Genomic DNA, 21,107 nt, shown 5'->3' on the forward strand with positions numbered 1-21,107 from the left:
AACAGAAAATTGTATAACTAATTAAAACATATTTTATACACATATGTACAAAAACATACAAAAGTTTATTAGGATATGTACCATTAGTATCAATGGCGTTAAAACCTAAAGTATCACATTCAGTACAAAAAAAAAAATTAGCAAAATTGTAACTAGCATCATATGCTCTCATAAAATCAACTGGATTACTCTCAACAAATTTCCTTTTATATAAACCCAGTGGACATTTTAAAACTTTATTCTGATGCTGTAAGCATCAAAGCTTTAACAACTGCACTGAAACCTACCTATACTGTTACAGCTTTGGTGTAGGAGCTGTTGTCACTCCAGCATATATCATAAAGTTAGCTAAAGCTTTTCAGGAAACTGCAATCCAAGAACAGAAAATTTCTCTGAATGGTGAAAATACTGTTAAGCATATATACACATTACAACACAGTGTAAATAAGAGTCAATAGTTTTTAGAGAAAAGAGGTGGAGCAATATACTATTAATTTATTAATATAAAAATATGTTCATGGTCAAATTGTTACTAGAGGACAATTATCTGTACACAGCACATAAAAAATATACATTTATATACAAATCTCAAGTACTACTTGGGATTAACACAACCTTAATACTAGAGTAGTTCCCTGAATCCAGTTGTGCTCATGTATGACACTGTGACCAAAAGTATCACATAAAAAAACTAACAATGAAGCAACAACCAGTATGCAGTTATAATGAATGTTGCAGCATACTTACAAACATTAGAAAACAAATATCAGTCACAAGCAAGAGGTTTAACAAAACTTTATATAATGTTATGACTCAGTACTCTGATGGAAGTAAGAGGATAGCCAGGATAAAATATCACACAGTTAGCCATAAATCCTCATTCTTTCATTTTACATTAATGGCTTTAACAAGCTGAATCTTATTGTTACATTGTACAAACTAGGCAATGTGATAACAAGAAGCAAAAATCTATCAAAGGCCATATTTGACTAAAGTTTTTTTAGAGCTCTTAGAGAGAAATGTATATCAGTATTTTGTGGAGTATTGAAAATAGCTCAATGCTTTCCCCTTCTCCCACACTCATCATAAATACACAAACTTCCAAACACACTTTCTATCTTACAAATATTTGTATTTCAACAGCAGTAGAAGCTGTACAGTTTTCCATATTATATAACTGATGTAAATACTGAAAGAATACACACAAACAACTGACACAAATAAGTGAAGAGACTTCCACATAAATACATAATTACAAACAACAGTAACATATTGCTTAAAAAGAGTCTGTAAAGCTTGCATTAAAAACACAGATTCCAAATGATCAAGATATGATTAAACTTTCATGCAAGTATACTGAATGCCTAATTTTGGCATAATGATCTATATCTAAGACAAATGAAAGAGTTTATTTATTTTCAAGTAAAGAGTAAAACAACCACATGAGATGTTATCTTAGTAAAAAATTCTGCTTCATAATTATGAACATCACTCTCTTGTTTGCAATATATAATCTCAGTTTCCTTTTTTGGTCACATCATACACCTGTTCAATGAAGAGTAATTTTTCACTGGCAATTCTCTTGTGCAAAACTATATACACAGACAACTCACAACTGTGAACGTTGATTGATTGCGCTGCAGTCTGTTAAAAAAGGTTATCCTTGATTATGCACAAAATACACAAATTATTCTGTAATAACTATATAACCAAAGCCATGTCTTTCTTATTAGGCAGAGCCACTTTTTTTCCTTGCCACAAACTGTTATGAATGGTGAAAGCATCAATTGTGACTGTAAGGTGTTTTGTGTGAACTTGGGAAAAACATTTGCCACCGGAATTATACCTGAAATCACAAGAGTGAAATAATTAGAGCTGTGGTATTTCTGAAGTGATATCAGGAAGTAATACAATGTGATATAGCAGTGTTATCTGCAATTCAAGACACACTTCAAGGTTGGAATGTTTTTGGTTTTCAAACACATTTATGTTTTTTGCAACTTATGATAAACTATCAAAGCCTACCAAATGTACAGTTTAAACAGAAGAAGAAGAAGAAGAAGAAGAAGAAGAAGAAGAAGAACAGGGGGGGGGGATTCTGCTTAAACTGTGCCAAGTGATTTTAATTTAATTATTAACCTGCACTTGTGCTTAACACTGTTTCACTTAATATTAGATTACATCTGAATTTTACTGATTTCAGACCTGTGATGTGTTGTTGCTCATGGATATGGGACAAGTCCAAATTAACATTATTATAAAACTTACATATGTAGAATTAAATAAATCAGCTAAAAACTAATGGTATATAAAAATTTAACTTTGTTACTTTAGACTCATAATAAAATAACCACAATCTCTGTGGAATGAATTAATCAGTTATAAGCTTATGGCACATAAGTAGCCACTCCCATATGCTTTACACTGCTGTGTCTTTTTTTTTGTAGCCATTGGGTAATTGTACTTTTGGCCTAGGTAATAAATTTGATATTTTTTGTTTGAGTGAACACTGGGATACCGAGGGTGAACTTACAATTGTGAAACTTGATAACTACAATATGGCAAATAGTTACTGTAGAAAATTGCATAGAAGAGGTAGCAATCTATACTAACCACTCACTCAGTTGCTCTATTACTAGGTTGGATCTAGAGTACTTGTGGGACGAACAGAATTTTGAAGCTATTGGTATAGTCATCGATAGTTTTAAGTTAGTAATAATATTCTTGTACAGATCACCTAAGGGCATTTCCAGAAAAACTGGACCTGCTGTTACATGTATTTAGAGAGCCAAAATGGTTATATTACGACGTTGTAATAGGTGGAGATCTGAATTCAGATTTTGAGGTAAAGACACGCAAACATAGTGTCACTGAGATGAAAAATCTTTCAAGACAGTGCAATTTACACTTTATCAATAATAGACCCACAAGAGATGAGGCATGTCTTGACAACATTTTTGTCAATTTTGAAACTAGAGAAGAATCGTGTAATTTGACAGTATTTCCATTTTGCAACTTAAATCAGTAAATCGGCAATTAATCAGTAATCAGCAACTTAAATCAGTAAAATTCAGATGTAATCTAATATTAAGTGAAACAGTGTTAAGCACAAGTGCAGGTTAATAATTATTTTAAAATCACTTGGCACAGTTTAAGCAGATCCCCCCCCCCCCCCCCCCCCCCTCCTCCTTCTTCTTCTTCTTCTTCTTCTTCTTCTTGTTTAAACTGTACATTTGGGTAGCTTTGATAGTTTATCATAAGTTGCAAGGACAATGATTCTGTATCCTTAAATTGTAAAACAAAATTCTCTGCTGACAAGAGTAATATTGCAACTGTAACCACCAGATCTGTCACAAATGATAAAATTGTCAGGTTTCATAAGTCCTTTGCAGACAGAGACTGATTTGCCCAGTGTTATGGTGACACACATTATAGCTTATGTAATGATTTGTCAGCAAAGCCAACACGTGAAAGGTTCTTTAAATCAGTTTTGACAGAATTTAATGACACCATTCCCATAAAGAAATGCAAAATAATTGACAAAGGCTTCAAAAGCAAAGACCCAAATAAAAAAATCAAAAATAAATTAAAAAAATCCGTGGTATAGTGAAGAACTAACAAATCTGAAAAACCAAGTTATGTTGTTGCACAATGTATATAAAAGTATGAAGGTTGACCACGCCACATCAGTCTATCTTAGATATAGGAATGAGTATAAAAAAAGCCTTTGTTGAACGCAAAAAGCACACAATTTCAGCAGTATTGAGAATTCCACCAACAAGTGCAAAGTCGTATGGAAACTAATAAATAGTATTGCTAAAAATGAAAGAAACAAGAAAATTAATGTATGTCCCCAAAAATTCAATGATTATTTTATTACATCACTTGAAGAAGTAGGAAATTCTATTACCAAACCTGATATTAGTTCATCAGAGATTCTTTCAAAAAATGTATGTAAACCACCAGCTAATTCACGTATGTCTGCCTTCTCCAAGGTCTCTCCTAGTCTCGTCCTAAGAATAGTAAAACAGCTAAAACCATCAGACAGTGTAGATATATATGACACATCTTGTAACACACTAAAGAAAGTAATAGGTTGTATTGTGTATCCCTTAATATATTGTATAAACAAGTGCATAGCTGAGGTATATTTTCCTGATGAGCTAAAAGTGTCAGGTAGATCCAACACATAAAAAAGGAGATACTGACTCACCTTCAAGTTACAGGCCAATTTCTATAGTCCTGGCTTTTTCTAAAGTGCTGGAATGTGTAATTTTCCAACAATTATATGTTTACTTTGAAAATCTAGGAATGATCAGTGAATCATTTTATGGTTTTAGGAAAAACTTGTCAACAGTTAATACTATAAACTCTGCAGTCCAATACATACTTCAAGTGTTTGAGCATAAAGGCTTTTCTCAGCCACTTTTTGTGATCTAAGTGAAGCTTTTGACTGTGTAGAGCACACAGCACTTCTGGGAAAAAAAAATTGAATTCTATGGCATTGAAGGTAACAGCCTTAAAATATTTAAATCAGAGAACTGTAGGCAAACTGTCTGCGTTGGCAAGAATAGAACAAGTTAACATAGGTGTCCCCCAATGATCCATATTGGACCTTTTTCTGTTCCTAATAATGATCAATGATCTGTCATCATTTATAAAGTCTAGTGCTGTTCTACATGCAGATGATACAACTTTTCTTCACTCTAGTAATGAGCTCAGCAGCCTTAAAAGTTGTGTTACAAAGACAATGGACCAAGCTTCCAACTGGTTTAAAGCAAATAGCTCTTCTTACTGAATGGGGGAGGGGGGGGACCACAGCACACGGTTTTTAGTCTGAGATACAAGCTTCCATCAGATGATCCTAAGTATGTTAAATTTTTAGGGGTATATTTACACGATACATTGTCTTAGGATCATCATGTACAATACATTAGTGGTAAGCTGTCATGATAAATTTATCTGTGAAGGTGACTTATAGATTGTTTACCCGAAAAGAACGTTAGACCATCCTATTTTTCATTCTCCCAATACCAACATATATTATTTTATGGAGGAACTCTAGTTGTTTGCTTGACATCTTAATACTGCAGACAAAAACTATTCGGATAATTACTGATTCTTCTTATAGGGCACACTTTGTAACCATTGTTTTGTGAACAAAAGATCATGATATAATAAACTTCTACAATTACTATGTTTTAATTTACACAAACAGACGTTACCACAACCAAAACAGAGAGAAAATGAACATTGTTACAGTACAAGAGGGAATAGAAGCATTTCTAACTGATACCACAGACTGTCAAAATCACTGAACAGTTATGAACTCATCGGGCACAAATTATTTAATAAAGTTCCACAAACTGTACAAGAATTACTAGTACAAGCATTCAAACAAATACTGCATGACTGGCTAGTTACCAACCCATTCAATGACATAAATGAATATTTCAACTGTAACGTAATATTGTAACACCAACAACAGTCTTGCTGTTTCTTTTAAATTATCAATTGTGTTGTATAATATGTGTGTCGATTTCTATTGCTGTAATGGCCGAATGACAATGAAATTATTATTATTATTACTATTATCATCATTATAGATAGATCATTCAAATGACGGCTCTGGTAAAAATGCATATCTATTTTTTCATAAAAATATGTATATTCTCATGAAGGAAGCACACTATTTTTGAATATCAAGAAAGGAGACAAGCTCACTTGTCTCATTGTCTTAATTATTCTTCTCTACATAACACATCTCTCTGTGTGAGATGCCCCAAAATTGAGTATACATGCTTGTTGAGCATACACATGCAAAGGATGTACATTTTAATCAAACAATGGAAAATCTAGGATGAAATGCAAAATATTATGAAAAGGGAAGTTGCCAGTCGCCATATAGCGGAGATGTTGCAGATAGGCACAAGAAAAAGACTCAGACAGACGAAAGTTTGTTTGTCACAGTCTTTTTGTCGTGCCTATCTGCGACTCATCTCCCCAATATGGTTGCACATTTTAGTGTCTCAATGTCAAAGAATTTAATCAGGACATTAAATGTACAGCACAAATTCCTCGTCTATTTACTAACTCTCTATTTATATCATTTCATAGTGTGTCATCTGTCCATAGTGTGAGGAATTTAGGGGTGATCTCTTCGGTTATGGGTACATCTTCATATCCAGCATCATCTGTCCTTGATAAAATGACATATAATGGGTGAAAATTTATACCGATAGTTTTGCGTTTATTCAGAAACAGTTTGTTTGTGCTTAACCAATTTACCAGAGTAGAGTTTTCATCAAAAATCGTGTTATGGAATTCATGTGCACTGTGATTTGAAAACAGTATAAAGGTGTCATTGGCAAACATTACTGACAGATCTTTTTACAAACTTTGGGACAGATCATCGATAAATATAATACACAGAAGGGAACCAAGAATGGAACTTTGCGAAGAATGTAATGTCTTAAGACTTGCTCTTTTAACTGTATACTTCCAACATTTTTTGGGGTGATTATAACTTTTTTGAACTCTGTCCAAGATATACGAGCTAAACATCATTGCATTGCACTTAATTTCACACTGTAGCAGTTTATTCATAAGTAATTCCTGGTTTATGAGACCTAAGACCTTTGCGGCATCAAGGAAGACTCCTATTCTATGCATTCTGTCATTGGGTGCACTATAAACTTCATTTGGAAATGAATACAGGGCCCCATTTATTGATCTCCCTTTTCGAAAGTCAAAGTGATAAGGACTCAACAAACAGTTTATTTCCAGGAACTTCTCGAGAACATTGGTATGCTTGATAGGATCGAGACGGGTCCGTAGTTATTAACATCACCCCTGTCATCCTTTTTAAAGAGAGGAACCACTTTTGCTGCCGTGAAAATTGTACGGAACTGGCCTGACAGCCTGCATTGCGTCTGAAAACGGATAAGACATGATGCCATATTTGTTTTAAAAGATAAACAGGTATGCCATCAAAGCCACTTGAGTACGAGTTTGATTTATGTTTTATAATTCTTTAGATTTCACCTTGTGTGAATGAATCAAGAAATAATGTTTTGGGGAATAACTCTAGGTCTGAAAAGATAGCAGGCCTACGACAGCACTCTAGAGATTGTAGCAATACAGTATTAAGGGTTTTTGTGTGTTAGAATACATAAAGCATTCATTGGTAATGAGTGTTCAGTATGCACTTGTATGCAAATACAGAAAAGCTGCATCTTGTCACCAGAGCATTTTGCATTGATTTCACCAGTTTCTTGATACAGTTGTCTGCATAAAGTGAAAAATCACTGGGCAACCAACTATTTCAAATCAAACTGCAGAGTGAATGAGACAGAACTTTGTGCAGTCCACAAAAATCAACCATTCTCGCAAGTCATGAACTGGGTATTCCACAAATGTTTTGCAGTGGTGTTTGCATTTCAAATTCCTGTTGTTTGCAACTGTTGGAAATCTCACTCAAGATAATTATGACCAACTTCATTGGAGTTATGTACCAAAATGCAATAAGCTATGGAAGATGACAATGATGATGATGATGATGATGGCTTGATGGGGACAGTGATATTTGGCAACAAGGCGATTCTGCATCTGTCAGTAGACGTACAGCACCCACGTGAGAGTGTGGGGTATAGTACTGCCCCATGTCTGAACGGTTGGAAAGAAATTTTCCAAGGTAAATGTCTTCTTTGCTAAGTCCAAAACAAAGCTGTATGGCCCCTTTTCCTTCACTGAGCAGATGGTGACGGGTTGTGTACGCGGATATATTACAGTTGTGGTTGCTGTCACAGCCAACTGCTCACTCCTTGACTTTCATCTTTCAACAGGGCGGGACTTCACCTCACTAGAGCCTTTCTCAATGGAGAACTGCCTCGTTATTGGATAGGGCATGCTGGTCTGGTTGATGTTCCTCTGTTGTCATGGACCCCTCCTTCCTCCACAGGTTGTCAGATCTCATACCATGGAGTTTCTTCCTGTGGGGTTATGTTAAGGACATATAGTGTGAACACTTCAATGTTGCTGTGATAGACATTGATGGAAACATGCTAGTGAACATATGGATGCAACTGGATTACCATTTGGATGTGTGCTGGGCAGCCAAGGACGCATTGAACATTTGTAGAATGTTCTAGAAACAGGGCGAGTGTACTTATCTTGTCATGTATCTCCCATCTTTGTATGTTGTATACTTGTAAATAAATAGTACTTTGAAACCCGATGAATCTTTTAGGCTAACACTGTATAAATGACAGTGGTATGTTTCTGGTGCTGAAGAAAGCATTTTCTTTTCCCATCCTACTTCCTGCTGCCCATCCTCCCCATCACCTGCTTTCATCTTCTCTCTGAACTTCACGTAAGTTACATTTACAGGCTAGTGTAAACACCACAATTCCACCTGGGATCCACTTCAGTGTGTGTTTTGTACCTTCACCCACACTGTTTTCATATCCGATTCCCACTATTCTGATCTCCCATGAACTAACCTAACCTCCTTTTATCCTCATATGCAACTAAATCTGCCTGTACTAGTGAGAGTCATTTCTGTCCTAAGCTCCTGCTTGTTGTTTGCTTCGCACTTTGCAGAAGTGCCTGTGACATTTAGAAATGTACCACCTGATTTCTCTGAACATAAAGTCTTGGGAAAATAACTGCTGTCGCCATCACCCATAAGATGGGCCACATCCTAAATTTTGCTGTGTCCAGCTTTTCCATCATAACAACAGTTTCACATTCTGTTCTAAATTTCAAAGAGAGAGAGAGAGAGAGAGAGAGAGAGAGAGAGAGAGAGAGAGAGAAGCCAATACTCTAATTGGAAACTGTGTCTATAAGTTAACCACCATTCATCTGCAGGCATGAATTTCTGTTTCTCATCATAGTGCATTGTTCACATAATAGAATATCCATTATCACAATAAAAATTATGAATATACATTAAGTAATTACTATTATTTGCTACCGGCACCACCACCATGGCAAAAAAAAAAAAAAAAAAAAAAAAATTATTTGTAGCTACAATTAAGAAACTTTATCAAATACTTACTTGAAGAACTTGTCAAACATTCTATCATTCACTTGTTTTGGGCCAGTCCCATACAATTTTAGCACTTCTTCTCGATCCGGACAATATGAATATAGGGCTCTAAACTGGCAGCCAGCATCCCTAAATAAGATTAAGAAATGTTTGCTTTCTGAACGAGCAATTTCTTCCAACACTCGTCGCTTAGCTTCTTTGTTGACAACACCAGGGAAAACACAATATTCCACAGCATTCAGCATTATTCCACGATTAGATTTAGTTGCTGGTTGCTTGTACAGTCTTGGACCTGGAAATTTCAGGTTTCTCATTTTTTATTTCAGTAACTAAAATCAAAAACTATTTTTGTTTCTTGTCATACAGTACAGACAAAATAATTATATTTTATTGTTAGAAGACCAGACTGGAATTGTTGACATGACTAATGCACATCAGAGCACGAAGTGTATACTTTTCCAGACCACCTCATTAAGCAAAGACCAATTTTCTTAATAATTGAGGGTATTGAATGACTTGTATTTACAAGAATATAATTTTCACCTGATGGACCTTAAGAAAACAGTTCTTCAGTTGTTTACATTTAAACCCTGCGGTAGATGTTACTTAGAGACAATCTTGGAAATAAATACATTCAGAAAGAGTCTAAATATGGAATTGCAGGGATCTAATATTATGTCAGTGAAGAAGAACCAGAGGTCTTTTGCCCTTCTGTGATGCTCTATCTGTTAAGTCATGGTATGAAGAAAGCAGACACTACGTAACAGTTTTCTTTCTATTGACAAGAGGCCATTTATAACTTGCAGAAGATGAGTTTTATTTACAAATTTACTCCTTATGAATAAGGAGTAGCAGCTAGAAGCAGACAACAGAAATGATCACAAGATGTTATGCTGAACCTTTGTAGTACATTAAATGCAAAAGAAGTGAAACATATATAAATGAAGAATGCAGCTTCAGCCTCACTAACACATGGAGAATAATGTAAGGAAAGTTCTGGCTGAAAATTATGTGTTATTTACCAATAAAGGAGACAATTCACCGAAAAGCAGAAGAACTGCATCATCAAGAGATACACAAATGAAAGGTATGGAGGTTGGCTAGCTTTCAGAACACACTTCCTTTTCTGGGGGGAGACGTGCATGTGCTTGTCTGCGTGCGTGTGCATGTTTTTTCTACATGCCAGAAAAAGGAAATGCATTCCAAAAGCTAGCCAAGCTCCATATCTTTTCAGAATGAGATTTTCACTCTGCAGCGGAGTGTGCGCTGATATGAAACTTCCTGGCAGATTAAAACTGTGTGCCCGACCGAGACTCGAACTCGGGACCTTTGCCTTTCGCGGGCAAGTGCTCTAACATCTGAGCTACCGAAGCACGACTCACACCCGGTACTCACAGCTTTACTTCTGCCAGTATCTCGTCTCCTACCTTCCAAACTTTACAGAAGCTCTTCTGCGAACCATGCAGAACTAGCACTCCTGAATCAGTGCACACTCCGCTGCAGAGTGAAAATCTCATTCTGGAAACATCCCCCAGGCTGTGGCAAGCCATGTCTCCGCTATATCCTTTCCTTCAGGAGTGCTAGTTCTGCATGGTTCGCAGAAGAGCTTCTGTAAAGTTTGGAAGGTAGGAGACGAGATACTGGCAGAAGTAAAGCTGTGAGTACCGGGCGTGAGTCGTGCTTCGGTAGCTCAGATGGTAGAGCACTTGCCCGCCAAAGGCAAAGGTCCCGAGTTCGAGCCTCGGTCGGGCACACAGTTTTAATCTGCCAGGAAGTTTCATATCAGCGCACACTCCGCTGCAGAGTGAAAATCTCATTCTGGAAACATGCCCCAGGCTGTGGCTAAGCCATGTCTCCACTATATCCTTTCTTTCAGGAGTGCTAGTTCTGCATGGTTCGCAGAAGAGCTTCTGTAAAGTTTGGAAGGTAGGAGACGAGATACTGGCAGAAGTAAAGCTGTGAGTACCGGGCGTGAGTCATGCTTCGGTAGCTCAGATGGTAGAGCACTTGCCCGCGAAAGGCAAAGGTCCCGAGTTCGAGTCTCGGTCGGGCACACAGTTTTAATCTGCCAGGAAGTTCCATATCTTTTGTTTATGTGCCTATCAGTGATGCACCACTTCTGCCTTTCGGTGAGTCATTTCCTTTATTCCTAAATAATTTGTAACAAAGAGAATTCACTTACATCTACGTATATACTCTGCAAGCCACCACACGGTACCACTACTACTATGTGGACAGTATATTGTGGCAGTCAGGAGTGACCATAAACAAATGAGAACTTTGACTGCCCAAGGGGAGAGGGGTGGTGCAGGGAAATAAGCCCTGCCTCCCCCTCAAAGGGTTGCCATCCTACACCCGCATTCAACATAGGGTTCGTTGATTCCTTTTGCTATGGTAAGAGACACATACAAATTCCTTTACGCTCCAGGATTACTCTCTCCACTCATTTGAAAATTAAAAAAGAAAACAAGTAATCCACAACACAAAGTAAATTGGAGTACACAAAGTGTTTGGTGGTGGCGTAGTCATTTCCTTTCCTGTTCCACTTGTAAACAGAGCAAAACAAAAATGACATTCTATACAGCTCTGTTCAAGTCCTAACTACTCTCATCCTATCTTTGTAGTTCTTACACATAATGTACATTGACAGTCTAAATTTTCTCAATAGTGTTTCACAAGAAGAATATTGTATTCACTCCAGGCATTTCAATTTGAGTTCATGGAACATCTCTGTGACACTTACACGTTGATTGAACTTACCAGTAACAAATCGAGCAGCACACCTCTGAATTGCTTTAATGTCTCCCTTTAGTCCAAATGAGTCAAACAAATGTTCTATACATGGTCTCCTTTATAGACAAGTTACACTTTTCCAGAATTCTTCCAATAAACTGAAGTCTGCCATTCGCCCTCCCTACAGCCCATCTCACATGACTGTTCATTTCACATCCCTTTGTAATGTTGTTGTTGTTGTTGTTGTTGTTGTGGTCTTCAGTCCTGAGACTGGTTTGATGCAGCTCTCCATGCTACTCCATCCTGTGCAAGCTTCTTCATCTCCCAGTACCTACTGCAACCTACATCCTTCTGAATCTGCTTAGTGTATTCATCTCTTGGTCTCCCTCTACGATTTTTACCATCCATGCTGCCCTCCAATGCTAAATTTGTGATCCCTTGATGCCTCAAAACATGTCCTACCAACCGATCCCTTCTTCTAGTCAAGTTGCCCCACAAACTTCTCTTCTCCCCAATCCTATTCAATACCTCCTCATTAGTTACGTGATCTACCCAACTTATCTTCAGCATTCTTCTGTAGCACCACATTTCAAAAGCTTCTATTCTCTTCTTGTCCAAACTAGTTATCGTCCATGTTTCACTTCCATACATGGCTACACTCCATACAAATACTTTCAGAAATGACTTCCTGACACTTAAATCTATACTCGATGTTAACAAATTTCTCTTCTTCAGAAACGATTTCCTTGCCATTGCCAGTCTACATTTTATATCCTCTATACTTCGACCATCATCAGTTATTTTACTCCCTAAATAGCAAAACTCCTTTACTACTTTAAGTGTCTCATTTCCTAATCTAATTCCCTCAGCATCACCCGATTTAATTTGACTACATTCCATTATCCTCGTTTTGCTTTTCTTGATGTTCATCTTATATCCTCCTTTCAAGACACTGTTCATTCCGTTCAACTGCTCTTCCAAGTCCTTTGCTGTCTCTGATAGAATTACAATGTCATCGGCGAACCTCAAAGTTTTTACTTCTTCTCCATGAATTTTAATACCTACTCCGAATTTTTCTTTTGTTTCCTTTACTGCTTGCTCAATATACAGATTGAATAACATCGGGGAGAGGCTACAACCCTGTCTCACTCCCTTCCCAACCACTGCTTCCCTTTCATGCCCCTCGACTCTTATAACTGCCATCTGGTTCCTGTACAAATTGTAAATAGCCTTTCGCTCCCTGTATTTTACCCCTACCACCTTCAGAATTTGAAAGAGAGTATTCCAGTTAACATTGTCAAAAGCTTTCTCTCAGTCTACAAATGCTAGAAACGTAGGTTTGCCTTTTCTTAATCTTTCATCTAAGATAAGTCGTAAGGTTAGTATTGCCTCACGTGTTCCAACATTTCTACGGAATCCAAACTGATCTTCCCCGAGGTCCGCTTCTACCAGTTTTTCCATTCGCCTGTAAAGAATTCGCGTTAGTATTTTGCAGCTATGACTTATTAAACTGATAGTTCGGTAATTTTCACATCTGTCAACACCTGCTTTCTTTGGGATTGGAATTATTATATTCTTCTTGAAGTCTGAGGGTATTTCGCCTGTCTCATACATCTTGCTCACCAGATGGTAGAGTTTTGTCAGGACTGGCTCTCCCAAGGCCATCAGTAGTTCTAATGGAATGTTGTCTACTCCCGGGGCCTTGTTTCGACTCAGGTCTTTCAGTGCTCTGTCAAACTCTTCACGCAGTATCTTATCTCCCATTTCGTCTTCATCTACATCCTCTTCCATTTCCATAATATTGTCCTCAATTACATCGCCCTTGTATAAACCCTCTATATACTCCTTCCATCTTTCTGCCTTCCCTTCTTTGCTTAGAACTGGGTTGCCATCTGAGCTCTTGATATTCATACAAGTGGTTCTCTTCTCTCCAAAGGTCTCTTTAATTTTCCTGTAGGCACTATCTATCTTACCCCTACTGAGACAACCCTCTACATCCTTACATTTGTCCTCTAGCCATCCCTGCTTAGCCATTTTGCACTTCCTGTCGATCTCATTTTTGAGGCGTTTGTATTCCTTTTTGCCTGCTTCATTTACTGCATTTTTATATTTTCTCCTTTCATCAATTAAATTCAATATTTATTCTGTTACCCAAGGATTTCTATTAGCCCTCGCCTTTTTACCTACTTGATCGTCTGCTGCCTTCACTACTTCATCTCTCAGAGCTACCCATTCTTCTTCTACTGTATTTCTTTCCCCCATTCCTGTCAATTGTTCCCTTATGCTCTCCCTGAAACCCTCTGCAACCTTTGGTTCTTTCAGTTTATCCAGGTCCCATCTCCTTAGATTCCCACCTTTTTGCAGTTTCTTCAGTTTTAATCTACACTTCATAACCAATAGATTGTGGTCAGAGTCCACATCTGCCCCTGGAAATGTCTTACAATTTAAAACCTGGTTCCTAAATCTCTGTCTTACCATTATATAATCTATCTGATACCTTTTAGTATCTCCAGGATTCTTCCAGGTATACAACCTTCTTTTATGATTCTTGAACCAAGTGTTAGCTATGATTAAGTTATGCTCTGTGCAAAATTCTACAAGGCGGCTTCCTCTTTCATTTCTTCCCCCCAATCCATATTCACCTACTATGTTATGCCTAGATATTTAATCAATGTCACTGTGACAAGCACCATATCACCAATACTGCATTAGAATGTTGCAGAATTGTTTTTCCTATCATCATCATCGACTACATTTAGAGCAAGCAATCATGCGTCAAACCATAAGGAAATTCTGCGAGAGTCATCCTGTATTGTCTTCAAGTCACTCAGTGATGATATTTTCCCATAAAATATTTGTAGTGTCACAGCAAATGTTGTAGGTAAAAATCTTGACAGATTTACTTCAAATTTTTACACAATAATGCAATAAGCATTCGGTCTGACATAGCTTAAATTTTTTTTTTAAACAACAATGTACAGGTTTTCCATTGAAACTGCCTGCGAGAAAGAAAATGCTGTGCTTTGCTGCGCTTCCTTTTCTTTCTCACAGTCAGTTTTAACTGTGATGGCAGGCCATTTAAACCGTTAGACAACTGTGTGCTCTTTTGTTTCCTTTATCACAGCTGGTTTTAACAGAAAACATGGAACTTGTATGAATGGCTTATCAGCTTAAGATCAGGAACTACTACAGAATGTGAATCATTCAAAACTTTGTAGTCCAGTCTCGCAGCAGATTAAAACTACCTGACATGGTATCATTGAAGTTACTATCCTCACAGACCCAGCAGCAGCAGGAGATATCTCTCCTACAGCACGTACCAATGGTCACGCAACCGATTTACAAATTTGTTTTAAGTGACTTCAATTCCCAATCAAGTTTTCATTGGCTATAACAATAAACAAGGCTCAAGGTCAGTGAGAGAGGAAGTGGCAAGGCGACAGGTGGGAAGGAAAGGGTAGTATGGTCAGAGGGGGGGGGGGGGGGGCATCAGGACATATATCCAATTCTCATACATGTTTAGCAATTGCAGAGCATTATCAAGTTCACTAGTTTATTTATAGAGAGAACAAGAGCCCTGCGGCATTCCTAACTAAACGCCTGTCTTTGATGAACATTCATCAAGGGCAAATTATTGGGTTCTATTATGAGGGTATGCTGAAAAGAAAGTCTCAAATTTTTTATGTGAAAACTCTTAATCTTTTAAAGAAAACAAATGATATTAACATTCTACGCCTTTTATTCTCCATGTCTACATTTTATTTCTCAACATAGTCGGACTGGTAACGAACACATTTCTCCCAAAAAGAGACCAGTTTGCTGATACCATCACTGTAGTATGTTTGACTTTGTTGACAGAGCCACAACTTCACCTCTGCTTGCACCACTTCAACAGTGTCGAAGTGAAGTCTTCAAAGGTGTTCTTTACATTTTAGAAACAGATTAAAATCAGATGAACCAAGTTGGAACTGTCTGGAGGATGACTGATGACAGTAAACCCAAGGTGCTGAATTGCTGTACATGTCGCAGCACTTGTATGTGGTCTGGCACTGCATGCTGAAGGATATGGAACACCATGTGTGGACAAACTCTCCGAATTCAAATTCTATTACAGCACACTGTTTCTGACACACCAACATAGTTACATTACTCATCACCGTGTTACATGCAACAATTTGGAGACTTCTAGTGGTAAAGGCCTGCAAATATGTAGAAATGAAAAAATAAAGATGTACAATCTTCATAAAATTTTTAAATAAAAATGCTTTAAGAGGTCTTTGTGCCACTTGTATATCTGGGAACCTATTCTGTATGTTCGGACCTTCATTAACACTCTGCAGTGGGATACCACATCAAATGCTTTCTAGAGATCTATGAATGTGGAACCTGCGTGTTGTGCTTTGTCCATGGTTCACAGGACATCATTTGTAGAAAGGTCAAGCTGAGTTTGCAGGAGTCATGCTTTCTAAATCCGTGCTCAATTGTGGACATAAGCTTTTCCGTCTCAAGGAACTTTATTATATTCGAAATGAGTATATGTTCAAGAATTCTGCAGTAAACTGATGTTATGGATATGGGACAGTAACTTTGTGAGTCTGATCTTTTACCCTTCTTTTACACAGAAGTCAATTGTGCTTCTTTCCAGTCACTTGGCAGTTATGTCGGGTGAGAGATTCACTGTAAATGTAAGCTAAGTAACGGGAGAATGCTGTAATCTCTGTATAACCAAATGGTATTCCATTCGAACTTTCTTTTCCAACTCTTTCCGGGCCTTCTCAATGTCAGGAATGCCTATCACTATGTCCTCCATAAAGGAGTCTACATGATGGTATGTTTTTATGATCCTCCTGTATGAATGGTTTCCTTAACATGATATTTAAAACTTTAGTTTCTTTTTCCTGTTTTCTAGTGCCACACCAGATTCTTACTGAGGTTACAAAAAAACTGCACACACCTTGTAACTTCACATCTTCAGGGTATCAATCATTGAACTATATTAAATAAAATCATCATAACTTCTGAACAGTTTGTGTTAGGATATTTGAACTGCATGGTTGACTGTGGGGCATGATGGGAATTAGTACGCATATGCATGGTTTGATTTAGTGATGAAGCCCACTTTTTTATGGATGGGTTCATCAATAAGCAAAATTGGCTCATTTGGGGGACTGAGAATTTGCAATTCATAATCGAGAAGTCTCTTCACAATCAAAGAGTGACTGTGTGGTGTGCAATGTGAGGCACCGGAATAATCGGTGCATTATTCCTTGATGGCATGGCGACTACCGAATGATACATGAAGGCTTTGGAAGATGATTTTGTCCCCATTATCCAAAGTGACCCTGATTTTGATAAGATGTAGTTCACGCAACACGGAGCTCGCCCCCTTCGAAGTACAAGGGTGTTTGATATCCTGGAGGAGCACTTTGGGGAACCCAGAAACCAGTGGCATAGGCCTCGATTGGCCACCATATTCTCTAGATCTGAACGCACGTGACTATTTTTTTTTTTTTAGGGCTATATTGAAGACAACATGTTTTTGCTATTCATCTGTAGCACATCGCCAATGATGGCAGGCATATCGAACATGTCATAACCTAAATCTGAATATCTGTAGTGATGCGTACATGTTGAATAAAGTGTGCGCATGTCCTGTAGTTTGTAACTAGTTTACTTTTTTTTCATACAGTTCAATAATTGTCACCCTGTATATCCAAAGAAGCCATTGATATCTGAATGCCTCACAGTCAGTTTAACAAGGTTAAATGATGAGACATTCACTGATGGAACACCTTCTAGGCAAGAAGACTCTTGGGTCATGTATTGTAAGTAACCACTGATCCAACCTCATGCGTGCACTTAAAATGATGGGGAATTTCAACAAGAATTCTCTTGAATTTTACATTTGTCTAACCCATGTAGCTTTCAAAACAGTGTTAATGTACTACTTTTTCCTTCATATTCTTCTTTCCTTGTTTTTCAGATTCCCAACTACATAATTATTATTCGTTTTGCTGCCCTGTTTTACTCATGTCAACCCCCCCCCCCCCCCCCTCCCGACTGTTTCTTGTTTCCTTCAGCTCACTTTGAAGTGGATTTTTCAATAGTCATGTTCTTACATGTGTGTTTTTAGATGTAGTGCCTATCTTACCCTTCTTTGCAATGCTGATGCAGTCATGCACTACTATGCTGCCTCTTGTCCTTGCACACATCCCATTATCCTCAGTAATTACTTTTTCATTTCTCCCTTTCTCCAGTATATTCAGTTCAGATCTCAAAATGCTGAACAACAACAACAATTTTTTTTGGAGATGCTAGAGGGCATGAACAACTACATTACCTTACTGTGTCTATGAAACTTCAGGCTCAATGTTTGAAGTGAATTACGATTTACCTTTCCTAGAACTATGTTCTGTGCACAGCTTACTGGTAATAATTATGAGGAGCATTTAATAAATAATGCAACACTTTTTTCTTTGAAAGGAAGTTGGTTTTACTTAAGTTTCCAATACACCATTTTATTCCCCACTCTCAGCTACAAAACCATATTTTTCAACATAATCTTCATTCAATGCAGCGGCCTTACACCACATTACTGGAAGGGCCTGTGTACCCGTATGGTACCACTTTACTGGTTGACAATAGAGCCAATGTCTGCTGCATCAATAACCTCCCCATCATCCATGTACTGCTTCCTGCAGAATGCACTTTTCACCGGGTCAAACAGATGGAAGTCGAAGGTGCAAGATATGGGCTAGGGTGGATGAAAAAGCACAGTGCAATGCATTTTTGCCAGCTCCTCTCAGGTGTGCAGACCCGTATGAGACCTTTTACTATCATGGAGAAGGAGAGTTTGTTTGCATTCTTGTGGTGCTGAACACGCTGAAGCCATTTCTTCAACATCTTGAGGGCAGCACAGTACACTTCATAGTTGATTATTGGACCATGAGAGAGTACATCAAGCAAAAAGATCCCTTCAGAGTCCCAGAAAACCATCGCCATTACTTTACCGGCTGATCACTGGAGAAGTGGTGTGGTATCACTCCGTGGATTTCAATATTGTTTCTGATTCAAAGTGATGAATGCGTGTTTCAACACCTGTGATGATGTTTGACAAAAAATTGTCACAACCAGTCATGTACAGCACAAGCAGTTCTGCAAGATGGTCCTTCATTGCTCATTATGGTTTTCTGTTAGGTGGCAAGGAAACCACTGGCGCACATCTTTGAATATCCCAACTGCTGGACGAATGTGTCAGCACTACCAACAGTGATGTCTAGTTGTGTGGCGTGGTGTTTGTTTGTGATCTCGCTCTCACCTTGAATGAGAGTGTCCGCATGTTTCAACATTGCAGGAGTCACAGCTGTGTGCGGCTGGCCGGTACACGGGAGAATGGACAGGTTTGCACGATCCAGTTGTGATGATTACAGATGCCTAACCCAACAAATCACCATGCCTTTTATTCATGGCCAGGTCCCCACAGACGTTCTGCAAGTGCCTATGAATATCTATGATGCTCTGGTTTTCTGCCACAAAAAAACCCTCAATGATAGCTCTTGGCTTGCAATGCACCTCCACCACAAATGTCATTTTGTAGGCTATGTATAGTGTCACCACCAACTGGAACTTCATGAAACTATACCCCCACACTGATCCACAACAAATTCTGCATGTCTGCATTTGTTTCATAACTAGCAGGAGGTATCTTTCTCATCTTTTAGTCACTTGTCTCCAATTTACTTCTTTTATATATTTTTCACCCAATGTCTTTTCAATTTTACTTGTGTGTCAGTGAACAGGAGCTCATTCATGACTCGTTAAGTGTTTCCAATTTTCCAAATATTCATTTACTGAGTTCTATCTGTGAGTATCATAGTTGTTTCCTGCCTTAGGAAACACTCCACCCATCTAAACCTCCAATTGCTCTTCTTCATTTTTATCCCAATATTTAAGTGATACTATAATGAATACTGTTCATAAGACCCATGGGTCATTAGGCTGCAGGTCAAAAAGTACACTATTGTCCCACAAAATTAGTATAGAACACAGACTGCAGCAAATTTTAAAATATCAATAAAATAATGAACCACCATTCCAGGCAATGTAGCTAGTGCCCATCAGGAGTATATAATACCACTAGAATAAATAATATTTAATGTGTGATTAGATTTAGAGACTTGGGAGCATAGGAGATGCTATTCTATATTTATTGTAAATGATGTTGGAACTTTATTAATCTACACTGGCAACTAGGAGAGCACTGCTGCTGTTATATGCTGCCATTCTTAACAGTGCCTGAAAGAGGTTAGGATTGGCCACTGCACTGTAAGCTTTTAGCAGAAGTATTTACAGCTTGAAGCAATAGTGCAGTCTCACAATGCAGACTGCCAGTATGTCAGTTGCTGCTAGCAGCCAAGACAACTGATGCCTGTAATCATGATTATGGTTTGTGCTGGTAGGCCACTTCAGTATCTCCAGCATCTATTTAATCTTCCTTTTGAAGGTAAGTGTCTGCCTGTCTAACAAACTGCAGATGTTTATCACACAGTGACCTATCAGCACACAGCTAAACATGCATGAATGCTACCTACAGCATGGAAAAAATATTAAATTAACAGTAGCAGAATACCAATATGAATGTGGTGAATACAAACAGTTTGAGGCGGCTCACTAACTATGCAACCAACTGGAAAAGAAAGATCCAGGAAGTGAGAGAAATTACAAATTGATCACCATACAGGCAAGACTGCAGCTGCGAGGCCACCCGTTCTTTGCACTCGATAACAATCCAACAGAAACACACATAATAAGACAACACGCTCACGAGCAGCTCACTCCTGATTCACCAATGTGGCCCAATAAAAATCCAGCAGCAGTTACTATCAATGATCATCACCATCACCCCTTCTCCCAACCACTGGTACCTAATCGTATGTCACATTTATCCTTTTAAGGATTATAAGGCAGGACAGAATTCAGTATGTCGGAGTCCATGTTTCATTGCTCAAATTGTATTACACACCCTGTTGATGGCAACTTACAATAGTGGCTGAAAGTTAATGTGGTCTTCAATCATAAAAGTCAGTGAACATATATCAATAAATAATCACTGACATTTCAGAACATACTCTTTGCATTCATTTACCTGTATATTCCATCATGGAACTTGGTGTTGAACTGACATCACTAGACCCATCATCAAAAATCCGTCTCTTTGTCATCAACCCAGGTGGTAACGATCCAGGACCTGCATGAGATAAAACTAAATAATAAAATACATATATGTAAGTACACAAGTAAACAGAAACTGGGCTGACTACTTACA

The 21,107-nt window shown here is 37.9% G+C and overlaps 1 protein-coding gene across 10 annotated transcripts in view; it reads right to left on the reverse strand.

The window, feature by feature from the left end:
- Window positions 1-471: 471 nt before the first annotated feature.
- The window catches only part of LOC126457526 (patronin), a 403,664-nt gene continuing 383,028 nt past the window's right edge, over window positions 472-21,107 (reverse strand). For all 10 annotated transcript variants that reach the window (XM_050093876.1, XM_050093874.1, XM_050093879.1 and 7 more), the window contains 3 exons: window positions 20,928-21,029; window positions 9,059-9,341; window positions 472-1,846 (listed from right to left, as the gene is read on the reverse strand). In XM_050093876.1, the coding sequence (XP_049949833.1) occupies window positions 1,702-1,846; window positions 9,059-9,341; window positions 20,928-21,029 (530 nt within the window). In that variant the 3' untranslated portion in view covers window positions 472-1,701. The remainder of the gene's footprint in view (window positions 1,847-9,058; window positions 9,342-20,927; window positions 21,030-21,107) is intronic.

Source organism: Schistocerca serialis, chromosome 2 (assembly GCF_023864345.2).
Source record: "Schistocerca serialis cubense isolate TAMUIC-IGC-003099 chromosome 2, iqSchSeri2.2, whole genome shotgun sequence".
NCBI classification, from domain to species: Eukaryota; Metazoa; Arthropoda; class Insecta; order Orthoptera; family Acrididae; genus Schistocerca; species Schistocerca serialis.